Consider the following 17,273-nt stretch of genomic DNA (forward strand, 5'->3'; position numbering starts at 1 on the left):
AAATTCTTCTTGAGATCTTACGTGTACATCAGGCCTCCCATGCAGTCATTTTTATAGGAGTCACACTCCCTTAAAAACAACTGCTCAGGAAACTAGGGGTGCGTTTCTTAGGGACAATCCGAAACCGCATTATTGAATCCTACAACAGATTTTGGGTTTCTTTACTAAAATCCGAAAATGGATTTTGAATCCAAAGTATCCACACTCGGGGTGGATTCTTTAGATCAAATCTAAATCGGATTGTTAGGATTCATGATCCATGCATTTCTTTCAGGAATGGATCCGAAAAAATTGTTTTGGCAAGCAGTCTTCTGATGAGAACCAAGAAGAGCCGCCATTACATTCTCACCATGAATGATCAAGGTAAGTGCTATTTCCTCGGCAAATCGCCAAGCATCTATATGAAAAACGAACTTGCCGTCATTTTAAAGCTGCTGCAAGAAGCGCAAACTGCATTCTGGGGCTGTCACGAGCAATAACAAAATCCATTGTCAGATTTTTCGTTTCTTTGGATATGTTGTGGTTCAATTTTATCCTTGGTTTAAATTTTATTTCCCTTTGTTTTGGGGTATAGTAATGTATGATAATGAGTTTAAAACAATGGGAAATAAAAATTAAACCAAGGATAAAATTGAACCACAACAGATACGATGAATCTCTATGATCTTAGATCAGGAATCCAATCTTGGATTTTTCCAGAGAAATGCATCCTAGATCTATAAAATTGTTTCAGATCTTGTAAAATCCAACAGAATCTTGCAGAATCTTTGCCAGGATCCTAAATGCAGTCAAAGTTTATTATTACAGATACTGTTTGGACCAGAAAAAGTGACCAAGTGACTGTACAATATAGCCTAGCCCGGGACCCCAAAGAAAATGCTCTAGGTACCTAAAGTTTTTGCAGCAGCACCTAACACTTCACATGTTGGGCTTCTAACTTCTTAGCTTTTGGCCTTGTGGGCTCCTTGAAATTTTTCTTTAGCAACAGCCTTGCTATTGTGTATGGATATATTCCGCAGTAAAACTATAAACTTTGCATCCTATTGTAGTGCTGTTAAAAACAGTGTCTTTTTTTAACTCAAGTAATCAACAAGAAAGGAGAAGTGAAAAATGTTTGTCATAAATAGGGTAAGGGTTTGGCAGCTTATGCAGTACAGTCCTATCCAAAGTTGATCGTGTGTAACCACCCTGAGACTTCTGGGAATTGAAAATTATTTGTTTTTGGTAAAGTGTTACACCTACAACTGTTGACGAGAAACAATTCTGGTTTGCAGACTAAAAGGCTGTTTCATTTAATCTACACTATCAACCAATTCACCCTTGTGTTGTCTGCTTCATCCATTAGCTTTATAATTAACTTCAAACTTTGAAAGTTTGATGAAAAGTCATGTCACGGATAATACAAACAGGTGAAGGTCATGATCATGCTTAGATTCACAGATGGTACCCATTGAAGCAGTTCTAAATTAAGCACAGAAAACATTTTTTCTTCCTTGAATGATGAAATTCAAAACCATGGCCTACACAATGCTGCTAAACTATTATGTCCTCAGCAACTTTGAAAATTTATGCAGATTGATTTCATTGCTTCATTTGTGAACTGCTTCTCTTGCATCAAAACTATGGATGTAAATTTCATTGGTTCTTCCTCACAGTTTGAGCATATGATTTTATTTGTGTATATAAATTGTAAGACCCTCAGTTACATTTGCGACTAATCGTGCTAATTGGGGGCTGGTCCCAAGGGACACCAAATGCCACATGAAACCAATATTTTACAAAAAAGAAACTGTTCGCTTGTTTTATTTTCTTAGATTGCTTTGTTACGCTAGAAGCAACTCTACACTGGCTAAAAACTCTCATCTCATAGATTAGTATAAACTGATAAGACTGGAGAAATAGCTAAAGTCACTGAAATTATTTGCTTCTTTGTTGGGTGTAAATTCTTCCTTGACAACCAATATAACTTGTACTGTATAGTACCATACTACTGTGACAAATGATAGCTTCAAATCACACTTGATGTTATAACAGGGCAGGACAAAAATTAAGGGAAAGTAGGAGGATTTCAACTTAAAGTGAACTGTATTACGAATTTTACACAAAGTTCCTACTTTATAATTTTTGTTTATTGTTTAATACCTGATATTAGCTTTAAACATTTAATTATTCACAAAAGGTCCCACAGCAAGCCGTCGCAACACAAAAAAACATGCGCTCAAAAGCAAATATTAGGAGGCAAAAACCAATCAAATTAAGGGTTATTTATTGCAAGGCTTGTAAAGGCTTTTCACTCGAAAGAAAACCTATTTCCCATGGGGAAAATATGACATGTAAATAAACCTTTTATTGTTTGATTAAGTTAATTTTGTCCGTTGTTTCTTCGCATGCGTTCGATTATTCTAATCGAACTCACAGCAAGTACGAAATGCAAATAATATTAATGAACTTTTACGATAAGACAGGCTGTCAATCGAGTTAAAAAGCTGTGAATAATCAGCCAAAACCAACTGCTTCGAGAGATGGAAAATATCGGAAAGATTAAGTGCTGGTATATCGAGTTTAGAATGACATAAGAATATTTTTTATGATCACAAACCGGATCGAGTAACTTGAATACAATAGAAAATGACAAATACAAATGACGACAAAGCCAAATTTTTCTGAAACCACAATAACCTTGCATCTGACCTTCGGAGAGACCATTAAATCTGACCGGTTTTTACGCAAGATCTCATTACTGTTTAATCTCTTTCTTCAGCGCACTACATTCGATGACACCAAAATAGGAAATGAGCTTTCACCGCTCGATTCTGTAAATTTTGCATGGCACGAATTCGACTCTTGCTGAATAAAGTGAAATTCTTCGTCCGTTTATGAGTACACAAATTGCCATAAGTTTATGAGCGATTGCAATCATCGTGTCCAGCCACATGGCCCAATATACACGATTTCAATAAAGTAAGTTTATTTCGGTGCAAATATCGTAACCCAAGGCCGGCCAGCTTTGTAAAAACGACGGGTTGCAAAATTCAGCCTTCTGGATAAGCAAAACAATCTAAACAACATTAGACTAGAAATGACGTAAAAGTTATCGCTTAAATGGTTCGTATTATGCTACGGAAGTCATGTATCATGATCAATTGCATTATGCTGTGCTCGTATTAAATCTTGAATTTAATATTCCGTGCAAATCGATCGATGCATCGCAAAAGCGACTTCACAATCACAACTTAACAATTTAATAGTTCACGAGAATATTTTGGCTTCAAAAAATATTGATATTAAACCCACTATTATTTGAAACCAAAAAGAGCCTCACCCTATGGAATAGCCTCAATCCATGAATAGGTTATCGTTCCAATGGCACGTACTTGTTCAGTTATAAATGATTTGTAAGCTCGTGATCTCTGAGTTTATCTTAAAATATTTTAGTGTATAAGCTTACTGCATCAACCATGATCAGTCAGAACGCAAAGTCATCTCTTAATTACATTTTTTCCACTCCACGTCATTATTGAAGGAGAACAAGACTGATATGCAGTAGAATTTGTACGGGAAAAGCGGTAGAAAGTTGTCCATACCCGGCCGGATAAGCAATGATCCCAGATACCGGGTCGCAAGCAAGGGCCGCATTTTTGGATACGGTAAGACCCAAAACCTTCTCAAGAGTTGCCTGAAAAATATAACGGCAAACAAAGCTGACTTAGTATAATCCTAAAGAAGACTTGTGTTCATTAATCCATGAACAAGAAGCAAGCAAACAACAACGTTGGAACGAAGGATTCACTCGAGCAAACAGAATGAATACGCACATACCCGCTCTGTCAGAGGACGCAAGTCTCGATGGCTGTTCGCTTTCCGCACTACAAGTCGTTTTGTAGGAGGAGGAATCCTAGCAACTCTGTCTGAGTTCATATCCACTCAACTAAAGACACTTCTCGACTGTGCTTTGAGTACATTCGGCCAACTCAGTACAGTCTGGTGATCGAAACGATACGGCAATAGTAATCGATTGCTGTCTGGGAGCAACTCACCCGAGACCCGGCTACCTTATGTTACCCGTAAATACACAATTATTCCATGGCATTCCATAGCATTCGATAATCCTTCTAAGAAACCGTTTTCCTTGCTAAAATAACACGGTGCCTGATTCCGACTCACGTACGAGTGCGATCAATCGATTCAAAATTTTCTTCAGCCCGCCACCGCAAAATGCGTGCGAGGGAACTGGATCCTGGTCTACAGTTACAACAGAAACATAGGCATGCAATGCGTGCGTGAATATTAAATTACAGAGCGAAGAGAGGATTTCTTCGAATAATAGCCGCCCCTCGATTAATCGCCTCCCTCGAATAATCGCCCCGCTTTAAAGAAAATATTTAAAATAATCGCCTCCCTCGAATAATTGCCCCCTTCGCCCTGTCCATTTTCTCTTTCTTTTATCTCCTCCCTCTCAAGTTAAAAATTGACTGATCTTGGGTAACAAACAAGCTTCAATTTAATTGTTCACAACTGAATGGTTACTAAAGAACCGGGTTTTTTTTTACAGTTTTTTCTATGGTAATGCTCATGTATTTCACTTTTTCAGGCTCTGACGCCGAAGATATTGACATTGAACATTGGTTAGTCAACGAAACAAATTTGAAACACTTAAAAGCCCATGTTCAGTTTATATTTGATGTGATAAGTTTTTTGTTTAATGGTATAATAAAACAAAATATTTAGGGCACGACCTCCTGTGAGAAATATTTGAAATAATCGCCTCTCTCGAGTAATCGCCTTCCCTCGAATAATCGCCCCCCTTCGGTGCGAAAAAAGAAATAATCGCCCCCGGCTATTATTCGAGGAAATACGGTATGCATAAAGCTAAGTATTGAAAAACCAAACTGATTGCAGGGATGACACTAAGGCAAAGGGCAATTTTATTTGGGCCAATACCTCAACTAGTACAAAATTTTCAGTTTGGTTTATTTAGACGTAAAGTGATCTCTCAGCACACGCACTTGTTTCCGTAACAAGAGGTCCCACGGAAAAAGATATACAGAACATTTAATTTGTACGTTGAGTGCTCCTCTCTATTCAAAAGTTTCTTTAACTATTGAAATTGTACCCCTTAAAATGCTTCTTAGTGGTTTTTTAATATAATTTACAATGCGCTTACAAGCAGATTACAATCAGTAATGTATACATATAGTAAGATCACAAATAAATGAGTGTAATAAACGTGATATACAATATCCTATTTCTTACAAAAATTTCCATTGACCAAGGTACCGTCTTTATCGGAGAATACTTGACTTAATACCTTGTGCATACTTTTGTCACTTTTCGTGAAGACTATGTTTTCTTTTACAGGTAAGTATTTGATGATATTTTCAGGTAATGAAAAAAAATCAGACATCCCATGATATTGATTGTGACTAAATCTGAGGAAGCTTTTATTTGTGGATCTAGTTTAAATTGCTTCATAGGCAAAAATTTTTGGCGGCTTATAACTTGCAAATGCGAGATCACGTGGGCAACGACCTTTGATAAAATAGTTGGGTGCAAAGCATGAACGATGATCCTGCTTGCTTGTACGTTGGATCTCACAGGAGATCTAATCAGCCAAACTTGAGGCGGAAATGACGTTTACAAGGTGGTACCAAAGGATAAGGAAATAAGTAAAATAAAATAAAAAAATTACAATTCATCACGTCTATTCAAACCGTGGGGTTCCAAGGTCCCCGCTAAATCTATAAGAAAACACTCTCTGGCTTTTCTGATTGAATCACGTGAGGAGTGGATAACTTCAAGTGGTATTAGTTGCATGTCAGTGTGGCAGTGGTTAGGTTGAGAAAGAAAATGTTCAGAAACAGTGGTTGGTTTGGATATAATGTTAGTTTTGTCAACTGGGCGTCTATGTTCGTTGAATCTGTCTTTGAGACGTCGCTTAGTTTCACCTATGTATTGTAACTGGCAGCGGTTACATTGTACCATGTAGATTAAATTTTTGGTGTTACAGGTTATGTCAGTGTGAAGTGATGTTACGGGTTTCGCCTGTGGAAGAAAATGTATAATGTTTAAGACCGTTAGTAATGTAAGGACAAGTGGCGGAATTTTGTCCACAGCGGAAAGATCCTGGTGGTGAATTAGTGCTGTTAGGAGCGTTTTAATACCGAAAATGATTTAAATTTTTTTAAAGTTGGACAGTGTCACGCAACAGGCGGACCGGTATCGCGGTAATACTGTCTATATAATATTTGAGCTGCTGAAATGTTAAACTCAGCTTCGTTTATTGCAAATATTTCACCTTGGTAGTTACACATAACGTACAGATATAAAAGGACGAAAGGACTACGTAAAAATGTGTCCCGCAGCTGGCCGTACATTCGTGCAACGACTTGGGGCTCAATGGGACAACAATTCCACAGAAATTGGACGAAACGTTTTTTCTGATCACACAGTTATTAACGTCATTTATTTGGAAAGAAAACTTCAAATGTTCTGCTATATGATGCTACTTTTGGGTAATACACAGAAAAAGCCAGGTAAAAAAATTACAACAACAAAATTAATATTCAAATTGCCAAAACGAACATGAAAGGGTGCACGATTTTGCCAAATTAATACGCACTCTTAAAGCTATGATTACTGCTAGTTAATATTTTCCCATGCGATACTTTTAGTCACGCACCAGAGGAGGCATGAATAGTATATTTAGTATCCCAGAACCTTTTGCGTTTAGATCTATATTATCGAATTTTTTCGTGACGTCATGAGTCTCATCTGACAAGCGGTTAAGCCAGCGACACACCTGACGATTTTATACTGTTATACGCCAATCGCAGCGAATTTGATCGCCAGCGAAAATCGCAAACGATTCTCGCCACCGATTGATGCGGACACACTTGGCGATTTTTTTCGCCGATTACGGCGATGTGGCAGTTTTGAAAAGTCATGTGATGAAATGGCCCAACGTGCAACCCGATGCTGGCGAATAAGTACAAGTGGCCGACCATAGAAAATCGCGGGAACGGGCACACTTGGCGAAAGCCAGCGAAATCTGACATGCAGATACTGTAAATGATCTAATAAACGCCCCCTCTCTAATGAACGCCTCCTACATGTATCTAATTAACGCCCCCCTAAACTGACAAGTTTGCATTAAACGCCCCTCTCTAACAAACGCCCCCCTTCCCTGAAAAACACACATAAACTAGAAACAGATGTACAATACAATCAATCAATTTATTTGCGTTCTTGCTTAATTAACACTGGTGTGCGAGTTGCGTCTTAACATTGAGCTATAAGAACTACCAGTACCCTTTTCCGCCGCTTCGTATGTACTATATACCGTTATGGATCGTAGACGGGTTAGACCTGTCAGCGGACGGACTTGATAGTATGTTAAAGCTCTGTTATTTAGGTTGTTATAATACCGTATTTAGGTTACCATGTTACAGTTATTAGAATAAACGCCTCTCTCTAACGCCTCTTATCTTTTAAACGCCCCCCTCGGACCCTTGAAATTTAATAAACGCCCCCGGCATTTATTAGATCATTTACGGTATCGGTGATTTTATACGCCGATCGCGGCGATCGGCGAAAATCGCCGTCTCACCTGGCAATTTTCGCCGGTCGGCGTATAAAATCGCCAAGTGTGTCGTTGGCTAGGTAACAACACAATAACAATGGCGGCTTCTTAGTGACGTCCGTCGATGCAAAACCTCTGCTTTTAGATCACTCGTTTAATTTGTAAACGTCCACTATGCGTCAACAGAGGATTTCGGTGTTCATCTGGACTGTGTCGATTTGCACAGAAATTCACTGGTCACGCACGTCAGTTCTTATTTCCCGACGGACATCAGAACTAAATCAAGCTACGCAACACATTCCTTTTCCTTCCTGACCTCAGCGGGAATATTAAATAATTCGCTAAATGCCGTTGGTAGAACGAATCCAAATATACAGCTGCAAATATACAAACTCAAGCAGAAGAACCCTTCTACTAAAGGTCCAGGAAAAACTGTTAAATATATAAATTCGTGAAGTGCCAATCCGAGGTATACTAGCTAGAAAATTACAAAGGGGTTTCTAAGCCCTTTAATCATTCTTCTGACCAAAGACTGTCTACCGTTTGAACTACTTTTGTTCTGAAGTTCAGAGTATTTCGTCGGCTTGGCAAATACTACCACTACTACCTCCACCAAACAGAAAGCTGCCATATTCCATGAAAGTATAAAAATCCAAGTTAGCTGTGTGCAACATAAAGCTGAGTAATAAATTGCGCCATGTATCTGCTCCAAACACAGTGCCGCTGAGACAAACAACTTCAAAGATAAGGTTTCTTTGAAATGTTCATGGGCGAGTATAAAAAATGTTGTTGAGAAGAACACAAAGGAAATTTCTATGAAATTCGCTAGGATGATGATCCATTTGAAGTCTTCGCCTATGTGTTGCTGATACTGGATGCTATACCACGCTTCAGCGGAGATGATGGCCAGCATCGTGACTTGAATACAAAACTGACAAATGACAAGCTTGCTGCGCTTTTGCAGAAATGCCCAATTGGCTTTGTTTTCGTGGAAGGTTAACAACATTTCCACATTGCAAAAGGCTCCAACCAAGCCAGTGACGGTTATTAAAATCGGGCAAATCTGCTGTGTTCTCAGGCTCAACGTTCTCATGAAAAAGTTGTTATATAAAGAAAATGTATTTAATTTAGTTCTTATTACACAATTACAAGCGTTTCTTTTCCTTATTTAGCATAATAGATACGCGCAGAACTGTTCAGTATCAGTTTTATGCAGTACACCTGTTGTCACCATTAATTTAACTCCTATTCGCGTTACATGTGGTATATTTCTTGGCATTACTGATTCATTTGATCAGGAGGGATTCGCTGAAGCAAAGACATACAAAAAGCCAGGAAAGATTTATTGCTCGACGTTTCGGTTTCGGCCAACACTGAACGTGCAAACGGATTCCATCCGCGCCAAGGTGTTTGTTTAGGCCGTTTATTCTAATTTATGCTCATCTTGTACTCCTTATTTGCATGCTATTTTACTAGTCTCTTGACAATGGAGTCACGATGACCCCGAAACGTCGAGCAATAAATGTTTCCTGGTTTTTTGTATTACTCATTCAATTTCTATCTTATCATGCAATACTTTAGTCACGCACCAGAGGAGGGATGAATAGTAACCCAGAACCCTTTGCGTTTAGATTTGTCGTACGCGTGACGTCAGCAGTCTCTTCTGACAAGCGGTAAGGTAACAACACAATAACAATGGCGGCTTCTTAGTGACGTCCTTCGACGCGAAATCCTCTGCTTTTAAGATTAATCGTTTCGTTTATGTCCACTGCGCGTCAACAGAGGATTTCAGAGTTCATATGGTAGGATTTCCCTGTGCTGTGTCGATTTCCACAGAAATTCACTGGTCACGCACGTCAATCTTTGCTAGCTCGTTGATGGAAATCATTGATATGGCTGGCTGGGATTTTTATTTCTTAATAGTCCTGCTCGCTGGCAGTGAAGAGCGGGTATTTTTTTCCCAGGAACGTTAAATATTAACCAAGATTGACGTGGGGACACTCAGCTGGTGTTAAGTGTATCGTACAATTAATTTTCTATGAACGAGTCGTTGGGTACTCCTGTTCTTTCCCGACATAAACTAAAGATTATCTACGCTAAGTACTATTTCTTGACCACAGCTTAAATTAAATAAATTGCTAAATGCCATGGGTAGAGCGATTCCAAATACAAAGCTGCATGCAATCAAATCTAAGCAGAAGATAACTTCTAGCAAAGCTTGAGGCCAAGCTGTCAGTGCAATTACTATTACAGAAACTGTCAATCCGAGTTGTATTAGGAACAACCTTACAAAGGATTTTCCAGGCCCTTTAATAATTCTACCGACCAAAGACTCTCCAGAGTATTTCGTCGGCTTGGCAAATAGTATCACAAGAACCTCCGCCAAACAGAGAGCTATGACATCCCATGCCGGTATAAAAATCCAAGTTAGCTCTGGGTAACATAAAGCTGAGAAGCAAATTTCGACGTTTATCAGCTCCAAACACGCCGCTGAGATTAACAACTTAAAGGATGAGCTTCGTTTGAAATGTTCATGAGCGAGTATAAAAAATGTTGTTGAGTAGAACACAAGGGAAACGTGTACGAACATCAATAGGATCATGTTCCATGTGAAGTCTTCGCCTATGTGTTGCTGATACTGGAAGCTATACCACGCTTCAGCGGAGATGATGGCGAGCATCGTGACTTGAAAACAAAACTGACAAATGACAAGCTTGCTGCACTTTTGAAGAAATACACATTTGGCTTTGTTTTTGTGGAAGGTTAACAACATTTCCACGTTGAGGAAGGCTCCAGCCAAGCCATTGAAGGTTATATAAATCGGGAAAATATGCAGACTCATGTTACACGGAAGTTACTCTGTTTATGTTAACTCCTGACGACTGGTCACGTGACACGCGTTGTGAAGAGCCTAGGTGCCATTCTCGACCCCAGAGCCGCTCGGCTTTGATTACGTCATACGCCGTCAGTCATGCGCAAAGGGGAAGAGCTCTGGAGTCGACAATGCATAAGCGCAGCCTCCAGCCTTCAGAATTTACTCAGGGAATGCCCAATGTGATTTGGCACAAAAATGCGAGCCGTAATTATTCATTTATTTAGTTCTATTTGTAAAGTGAGATTTCAAACTTCCATGATATATTAATTATAGTGAAGGATTTACTGAAGGAGCTGAAGCTGTTGCCTGTCCGTTAAAAACATTTTGGATGATGCAAGTTGGAAACACCACCGGACAGGGGCACCCAACGAAAATATTAAAAAGCTAAATATTTGAAAAGCTGAGTCCTGCAGTGTTCTCAGATCGTTCAGTGTTAGACTGCGAGCAGTCCCTTTCTGAATAGTCGAGAGGGGGCGCTCACAGCGCAGCGAGACTGGAGCGAGGAAAAATAGCCGAGAAGAGACCAAGCCCCCCTCCGTTCGTTCACTCCAGTTTTTTTTTTTCGCGTTTGGCTATTTCACGCGACCGCTCGACTATCCAGAAAGGGACTGCTTGCATTCTAGTTCAGTGTCCTTTTAAACGCATATCTGTGTAAGCTGATGCCGTTAAGTTTCATCTGTTCGGATACCTCAGCTTTGATTTGCTTTTTTTGCAAGATTAACAACAGTCAAGTATTAGCATTGGGAAACCGATCAGACGCATGTCTTACTCTGTACCGCCAACAAAAATCCTCTTTCTCCCAGTTGTTGGTGGTTTCTCAATTGGTCACGTGGCAAGGCTGTGAAAAAGATTTGTGAAGTGTAAATTTTTCATGACATGCGCAGAAGAATAAAGAACAATCATAAATTATGCAACGCTTTATTTCTCATCATCACTATCGCCGTCGTCATTAATTTTATTAACATCTCAGTAATTAGAAATGATTTATTTCTCTAAGGACTTGAACATTTTTGATGATGACGGAGAGCGTTTGTCAGTATTTCGCGAGGTAAAATTATCATCACTGTAGTAACAGAACGGCGCGGTGATTCTTATCAATTTGTCAGTCACGACAACTGACCGTTGTTGAAATATTTCAGAATTCTACCTTAACAGTCCAGACGCCATTGTAACAATTTGCAAGCACTTAGAAAGCCATCTTGTATTTTCTACATGTACTTTTGTCAATGAAAATAAATCTTGATACTTAATTAAATGATAACGCCAGTTCAAGTTTTCCTTCCTTGTTTTATTATTATCCAAAATGCGGAAAATTGCTTTTTCGTTGGTTACAATTTCTTTTTGTGACGTGGACCAGACGATTATCGATATTACAAAGACAGCCAGGCTTTCCTATCGTAAGTGCCTTAATTTTTGTACCTTACTGCGATGGTCTATCTTCTAATAAAACATTCAGCCATAGTTCAATAAATGATTGCAAAATAGTTTTATGACTTGGTGTACTGTTCGTCGTCTTGTAATAAAGCCAGTCATAATAATTTTAATCAGTTCACTCTTTCAATGAAAGTTTTCTGTTCTGTTTTATAACTTTTAAGTCTGGGAATGAAATACAAATTTTTAATACAGGATGGTTTCGTTCTTTTCGGTCAGTGGACATGTGCCAAACGAAGAAATTTTAGCACATTTCCTGAAATGCCGAACAAATATTCACCGAAAAGAACCGTTTGGTGGCCTTGGTAAGTACCGGCCGAATGTTATTCAAATGAGAGCTACTAAGCCAAACATTTCTGTGATACTGTTTATGATGTTTTATAAAGTGGTTATAGCTTCTGAGCCTGTGAATGAAATTCTTAATTTTGACGATACAAATATACACGCTAGCGTACTATGCCGGAGTATTTTCAGATGATTCCATTCATTTCATGTCCATATTTTCCCATATCAACGCATAATTGACATTGTTTCCATGTTCCTCTCTCGATTTGACAGTGAATGGGTTCAGCTCTTTGCATCAGGGAGCATCCTCGTACCCAGTCAACCTTATCGCACGGTTGAATGTGATGTCACCCGTTGAGCTGATCGGGAAGTAAATATAATCGGGAAGACTATTGAGTTCAGTCCCAAGCCTTCAATCTCACTAAATAAGCGCAAAAAAGCCTGGGAACGAGCCTACATCAGGAGTGTTTACCGTTGACAAGGTCCGGCCAAGCACTAGGCCTGGGTAACTGCTAGTTGTTTTCAAAAAGAATAGCAAAAAACGGTGGCAACAGTAGTCCTGTCCCAGACCTCCTTCTTACCCCTCTCTGCATTGGCACTGAAACCTGGGGTTGGTCAGAGGGCATTCTGGGACCGAACTATATAAGAACGGCAACCAGGCACGGCAGCAAACAAACGTGCGTAGTTTACACGGTACCTGCTGTCATCCCAGCGCCAAAAATTTCCCACGCTTTTTATGTATGCATTACAATTTGCTAAACGACCACAACTGTGGTTACAGTTTACGTTTATGATCGTGAACAGGTGCCTGAACTTGACTAAAATACGATACAATACAAGAGAAAATTCTGATGATGCGACACGTACGTTAAGTACGATACATATAGTGTTGACAACCAATTTGTTCAGTTTCTTTCCAAGATCGTTGCAGCGCCACTAAGGCTAAAGAGAGTTACTACCTTAAATTGATTCGCATACTTTCGTGACTTTAAAGATCGACGCAAATATCTAATCACAATTCCAAGATAGCTCCAGAAAAGACACTAAAACAGACCATTTCCGAGATGATGTGAACCTAATTACGAGAGTAAGACTAAGTGCAAAGCTTTTCATGTGAAAATTAGTTTTGTTTGCATATAAATAAAACTTATTCTCATATTAAAAACTTTGCACTTAGCCTCGCTTTCATAATGAGGTTTACAGCAACTCGGAAATGGTCTATTTGCTTTTTTGGTTCAACGGGCTTCTTGTAATCTATTCTCAAATCAATCTCACGGAAATATGCGAACTAAATTAAAAGCTGTCATACTCTTGACCGTCAAACTGTAAAGGATTGTTCTAATTTCTCTTAATTTATCATTCTCGATCCATGAGTCTTCTAGCTTGGCTGCTCAAGGCCCTCCCGGCCAGTCATAGCCAAAAGGGAACACATCTCAGTGGCATTTTTTTTTCGCCATTTCGTTTTCTTCATTCGATCTCAGCTAACCTAATTCACTGTCCAAATGAATATGATCTCTACTATATCAGCCTTCTGTGAATTCAGTTTTTCTAAACACGTTATTAACTTGGCTGAAGTGCGTTCTGGTGGGTGTTTAGAAAGCACTATCTTCTAGCATACGCTCCAGTCTCCAAGTTGATTGATTCCGGCCAACTACTTGGAGTGGATCTCTAACTCTACTCCGCTTGCTCGTGTGTGCTACGTATTTCTGTTCTGTACACGAATTCAGCTCATTTTTCCCCCATTTTGAATAGGTTAAGCGTCTGAATGAGTCTTGGATCGGCGTTTGGAGCATCTTGATTAGCATTTTCGTTTAACATCTTAGCGGCCTGGGCAGAGCTGCCTCCCTGCGTCTCACTTGTGTGGGCCACAGGCGACCCAGTCGGTGCGAGCCAATCCGGCAGTGAATCTTCTTCAATTTTACCGCGCTCCTGAGCCTCCTCAGGGGGAGTTGTATCGTTAAGGTAGGAAGTAGAGGACATCCGGCCTTTATCGAAGCTGTCGTTGGGAGATCCATATCCCCGGGGACTATGCAAATGCCCCTGACTTTTCAAAATTGATAGAATTGTTGAGATTTGTTCCTCAAGCTGGGTCATTTTCATATTCATGACTTCGATTTCTCGGCGCACTTCGCCTTTCATCTCCGATAAACTGGACAATACGTCGGTACCCGATTCCGGAATCTCGGGGCGATTCCGAACAGTATTCCCAGTGAAGCTTTTCGTTCGCCCCTTCGGCATCACCATCATGTCAATTTCCGCCCCGCTTGTTTCTCCGCCATCTACTTCATTGTTGTCAAACTCGTAGTTCTGCGCTAGCTCCTCGACCAAGCTCAGCTTTCGATTTCTTCGTGGTCTAAAACCGATGCTTGCTGGTCTATCGGATCTTTCGTCTTCGTTGGCTATTTCCAGTCGAGGGGTACGTTTGCGAATCTTGAGCTGAAAAGCAAGGAGCCAAGATGTCAATAACAGTCAACTGGTAGGCCCTGTTGATTAATTGCCGCATAAGTCCACAAGCCACTATGGAATTAATTCCAATGTTTTAATGATCAATAACTACTTTCCAGCTTTCTAAACTTAATTAACGCCCAGCCTTTGGAATCCCAAAGAAGCAACTAACAGAATACTACCCCATACTTTTCAAGTCGTGTTTGATAATTCAGTGCATTAGATTTCCGCAAAAATTCCTCGTAACATCTTAAAATTTCCTCCGAGGGTAAGTGGTATGCAACAATAGTGATTCTTCAAATAAGGATAAATCCCGAAAGCAACTCCATGTGGACCAGGAAAATAAAGGCAGTATAGTCTCTAACTTTTAGGAGCAAGTGGTTGATATTATAGAATTATTATTATCAGTATTAGTATAATTATAATCGTAATAGTTATCATCATCATCATCATCATCATCGCTGTCTTATTGTTAGTTTTTATTATTGTGCACTTCATGAAAATTATTCCCGTCCCATGTTTCTTTTGATCCGTCTCACAGGAGAATCCATATGAAAGCAACAAAAACTACGACGGATAACTCGTCCAAGAGTGAAAACGGTCAATATATGACGCGCGCGGTGATACGACAGTTGTGCTTGAACTAGTGGTTTTGTTTTCTTGTTTGATTTTTTTCCAAATTACCTGTTTCTTTTTTTTTTTTGTACTAATCAAAGTGTTTATTTTGTTTTATTTTATTTTGTTACATATATATTTTGATTAACTGGAAACACCGTCTTCCTCTAGCCAGTTGGTCTGTAATCATACTCGGATTTTCGTTAAGCAGCCGTCCGATATTAGACATCAACATGGAGAACACGAGGCCCGATACCATTATATACCGGGATAAAATAAACCCGCGACAAAATCTCCGAGAAGGATTCACGTCAGGTATAATCGAGTTATTATAAAAAGGTGGAGCAAAAAAAAAAAGGAGACACATCTCTTGGCTCGTGGGAAGGGTATGGTATAGTATACCAACAGAATGTCAAAGAAAGTAGAGAATTTATACCTCGTCTCTTAGGTTGTATGACAGCACAAGGTTCTTGGTAAACCTATTGGCAAATTCCGGGTAGAACTCAAGCACCTCAATTAATGCGTCTCGTTGAATCCAGTGAAGGTCGCAATATGTCAGTGCTATTACGTCCACCGCTGATTGACCGACAGTGGGCTCATGACATATGTCGTCTCCAAATACGTCATTTTCGCCTGTCAATAAAAAGACCCATTAAAATACTTCTTGCCTTAGTTTAAACAGCAAAAATAATTGGCATCATCATCATCATCATCATCATCATCATCATCATCATTAACATCATTAACATCATCATCATCATCATCATCATCATTATCATCACCACCAAAACCATCACAGCAACAAGGATCTCTAAAAACAGTAAAAAACTGCAATGATAACGTCTGGTGACCGTGGCTTAGTTGTATCTTAATCTTAACAAAATATTTCAGGTTCAGGACAGCGTGAAGACTGTGCATCTATCAAAACAGACAATAGCAATAACATGTAATCAGCTATTATTATTATTTTCTACTTTTACTCACCCAATAACCCCACAACAGAATCCCCCTGTTTGACTTCGAGTGATCCACGCGCGATAAAGTACAGCACATCCAAGCTTTCCCCGTAATGAATGATTCGATCACCAGGTGCCACATGCGAGATCCAAAAGTTACGGGCGATCGCTCGCTTCACACCTGTGTTTGCGTCCCGAAAAGCGGGGTTATTTTCGAGAATCATTCTGTTAAGATGGACGCATATGTCTGCCTGAAGATCTTTCGGACAGTATTTCAAAACCTGCGAATTAAAGAGTACGAAACGTTTTAAGTGGATGATAGAAAACGAACAATACAGCGCGGCATAAGCGTACGTGTTGTGGTAAATTGTTCAAGCTATCAGTGATGAAATCTTTTTGAGAAAAAATAATCCTAACAGAAGGGGTAAAATTTCAACGTAGGAGGTGCCACTCTCTCACATAAACACGAACAGCCACTCTTACATAAAGAGACATTAGATTTAGCGCTCTTTATTTAAACTATATAATAAATGTAACAACTAGTACGGAGTTTTTTTGTCGTTATTAACTGTTTGGCCTTAATGGAAGTTCTTCATTTGAAGTTAAAACTGCGCAACATTTTCAAAACCGAATAGAATGTTACTAGAAGCGTAAAATCAGTTTGCAGCATCAGTTTTGCAAGCTATGCCACACAATTAAGTTCTTGCTAACCCCCTTTGCTCTAGACCGTACTGGAAAAAATCGGCCCTAGAACGTTTTCCTTCCGTACGGACCTGGCTTCGCTCGGTCCGTAATGTCACGCGCTCGGGCCAATATGCCCCTGTACGGTCCTCGCGCTGGCGTTTGGTCAGTTAGAAGTACTGACGCATCGCAGTACCATGAGATAATTGCGTTTCTATACCAAATTTACACAAATTTCGGACACAGGTCGTTGTCTAAAACAGTTTTAAGGCGATCACATTCACCAGTTTCAAGTTAGAAATGTTGGTCCCCGAATAATCGTTATTTAGCTTAGAAAAAAGAATATGTCTGAAAGTATTCGTTGTGTATGAGAGCCTTTCCACTGTTAATGAATTTTTGATCTTGT

The 17,273-nt window shown here is 39.5% G+C and overlaps 2 protein-coding genes across 17 annotated transcripts in view; both read right to left on the reverse strand.

Annotated features, from left to right (window-relative positions):
• LOC146487780 (uncharacterized) overlaps positions 1 to 4,218 on the reverse strand; it is a 48,979-nt gene extending 44,761 nt beyond the window's left edge. For 3 of the 6 annotated variants that reach the window (XM_085126935.1, XM_085126914.1, XM_085126930.1), the window contains exons 1-2: positions 3,820 to 4,213; positions 3,585 to 3,676 (exon numbers count right to left, since the gene is read on the reverse strand). In XM_085126935.1, the coding sequence (XP_084983061.1) occupies positions 3,585 to 3,676; positions 3,820 to 3,918 (191 nt within the window). In that variant the 5' untranslated portion in view covers positions 3,919 to 4,213. Of the gene's footprint in view, positions 1 to 3,584; positions 3,677 to 3,819 lie in introns of all 6 variants that reach the window. The other 3 variants (XM_085126952.1, XM_085126923.1, XM_085126945.1) reach the window with 2 other exon arrangements.
• A 7,509-nt stretch (positions 4,219 to 11,727) lies between these two features.
• Positions 11,728 to 17,273, reverse strand: part of LOC146487783 (voltage-gated delayed rectifier potassium channel KCNH5-like) — a 42,903-nt gene continuing 37,357 nt past the window's right edge. For all 11 annotated transcript variants that reach the window (XM_085127058.1, XM_085127020.1, XM_085127000.1 and 8 more), the window contains 3 exons: positions 16,215 to 16,467; positions 15,667 to 15,863; positions 11,728 to 14,606 (listed from right to left, as the gene is read on the reverse strand). In XM_085127058.1, the coding sequence (XP_084983184.1) occupies positions 13,899 to 14,606; positions 15,667 to 15,863; positions 16,215 to 16,467 (1,158 nt within the window). In that variant the 3' untranslated portion in view covers positions 11,728 to 13,898. The remainder of the gene's footprint in view (positions 14,607 to 15,666; positions 15,864 to 16,214; positions 16,468 to 17,273) is intronic.

Source organism: Pavona decussata, unplaced genomic scaffold, assembly GCF_977016875.1.
Source record: "Pavona decussata unplaced genomic scaffold, jaPavDecu1.1 SCAFFOLD_13, whole genome shotgun sequence".
Taxonomy (NCBI): Eukaryota; Metazoa; Cnidaria; class Anthozoa; order Scleractinia; family Agariciidae; genus Pavona; species Pavona decussata.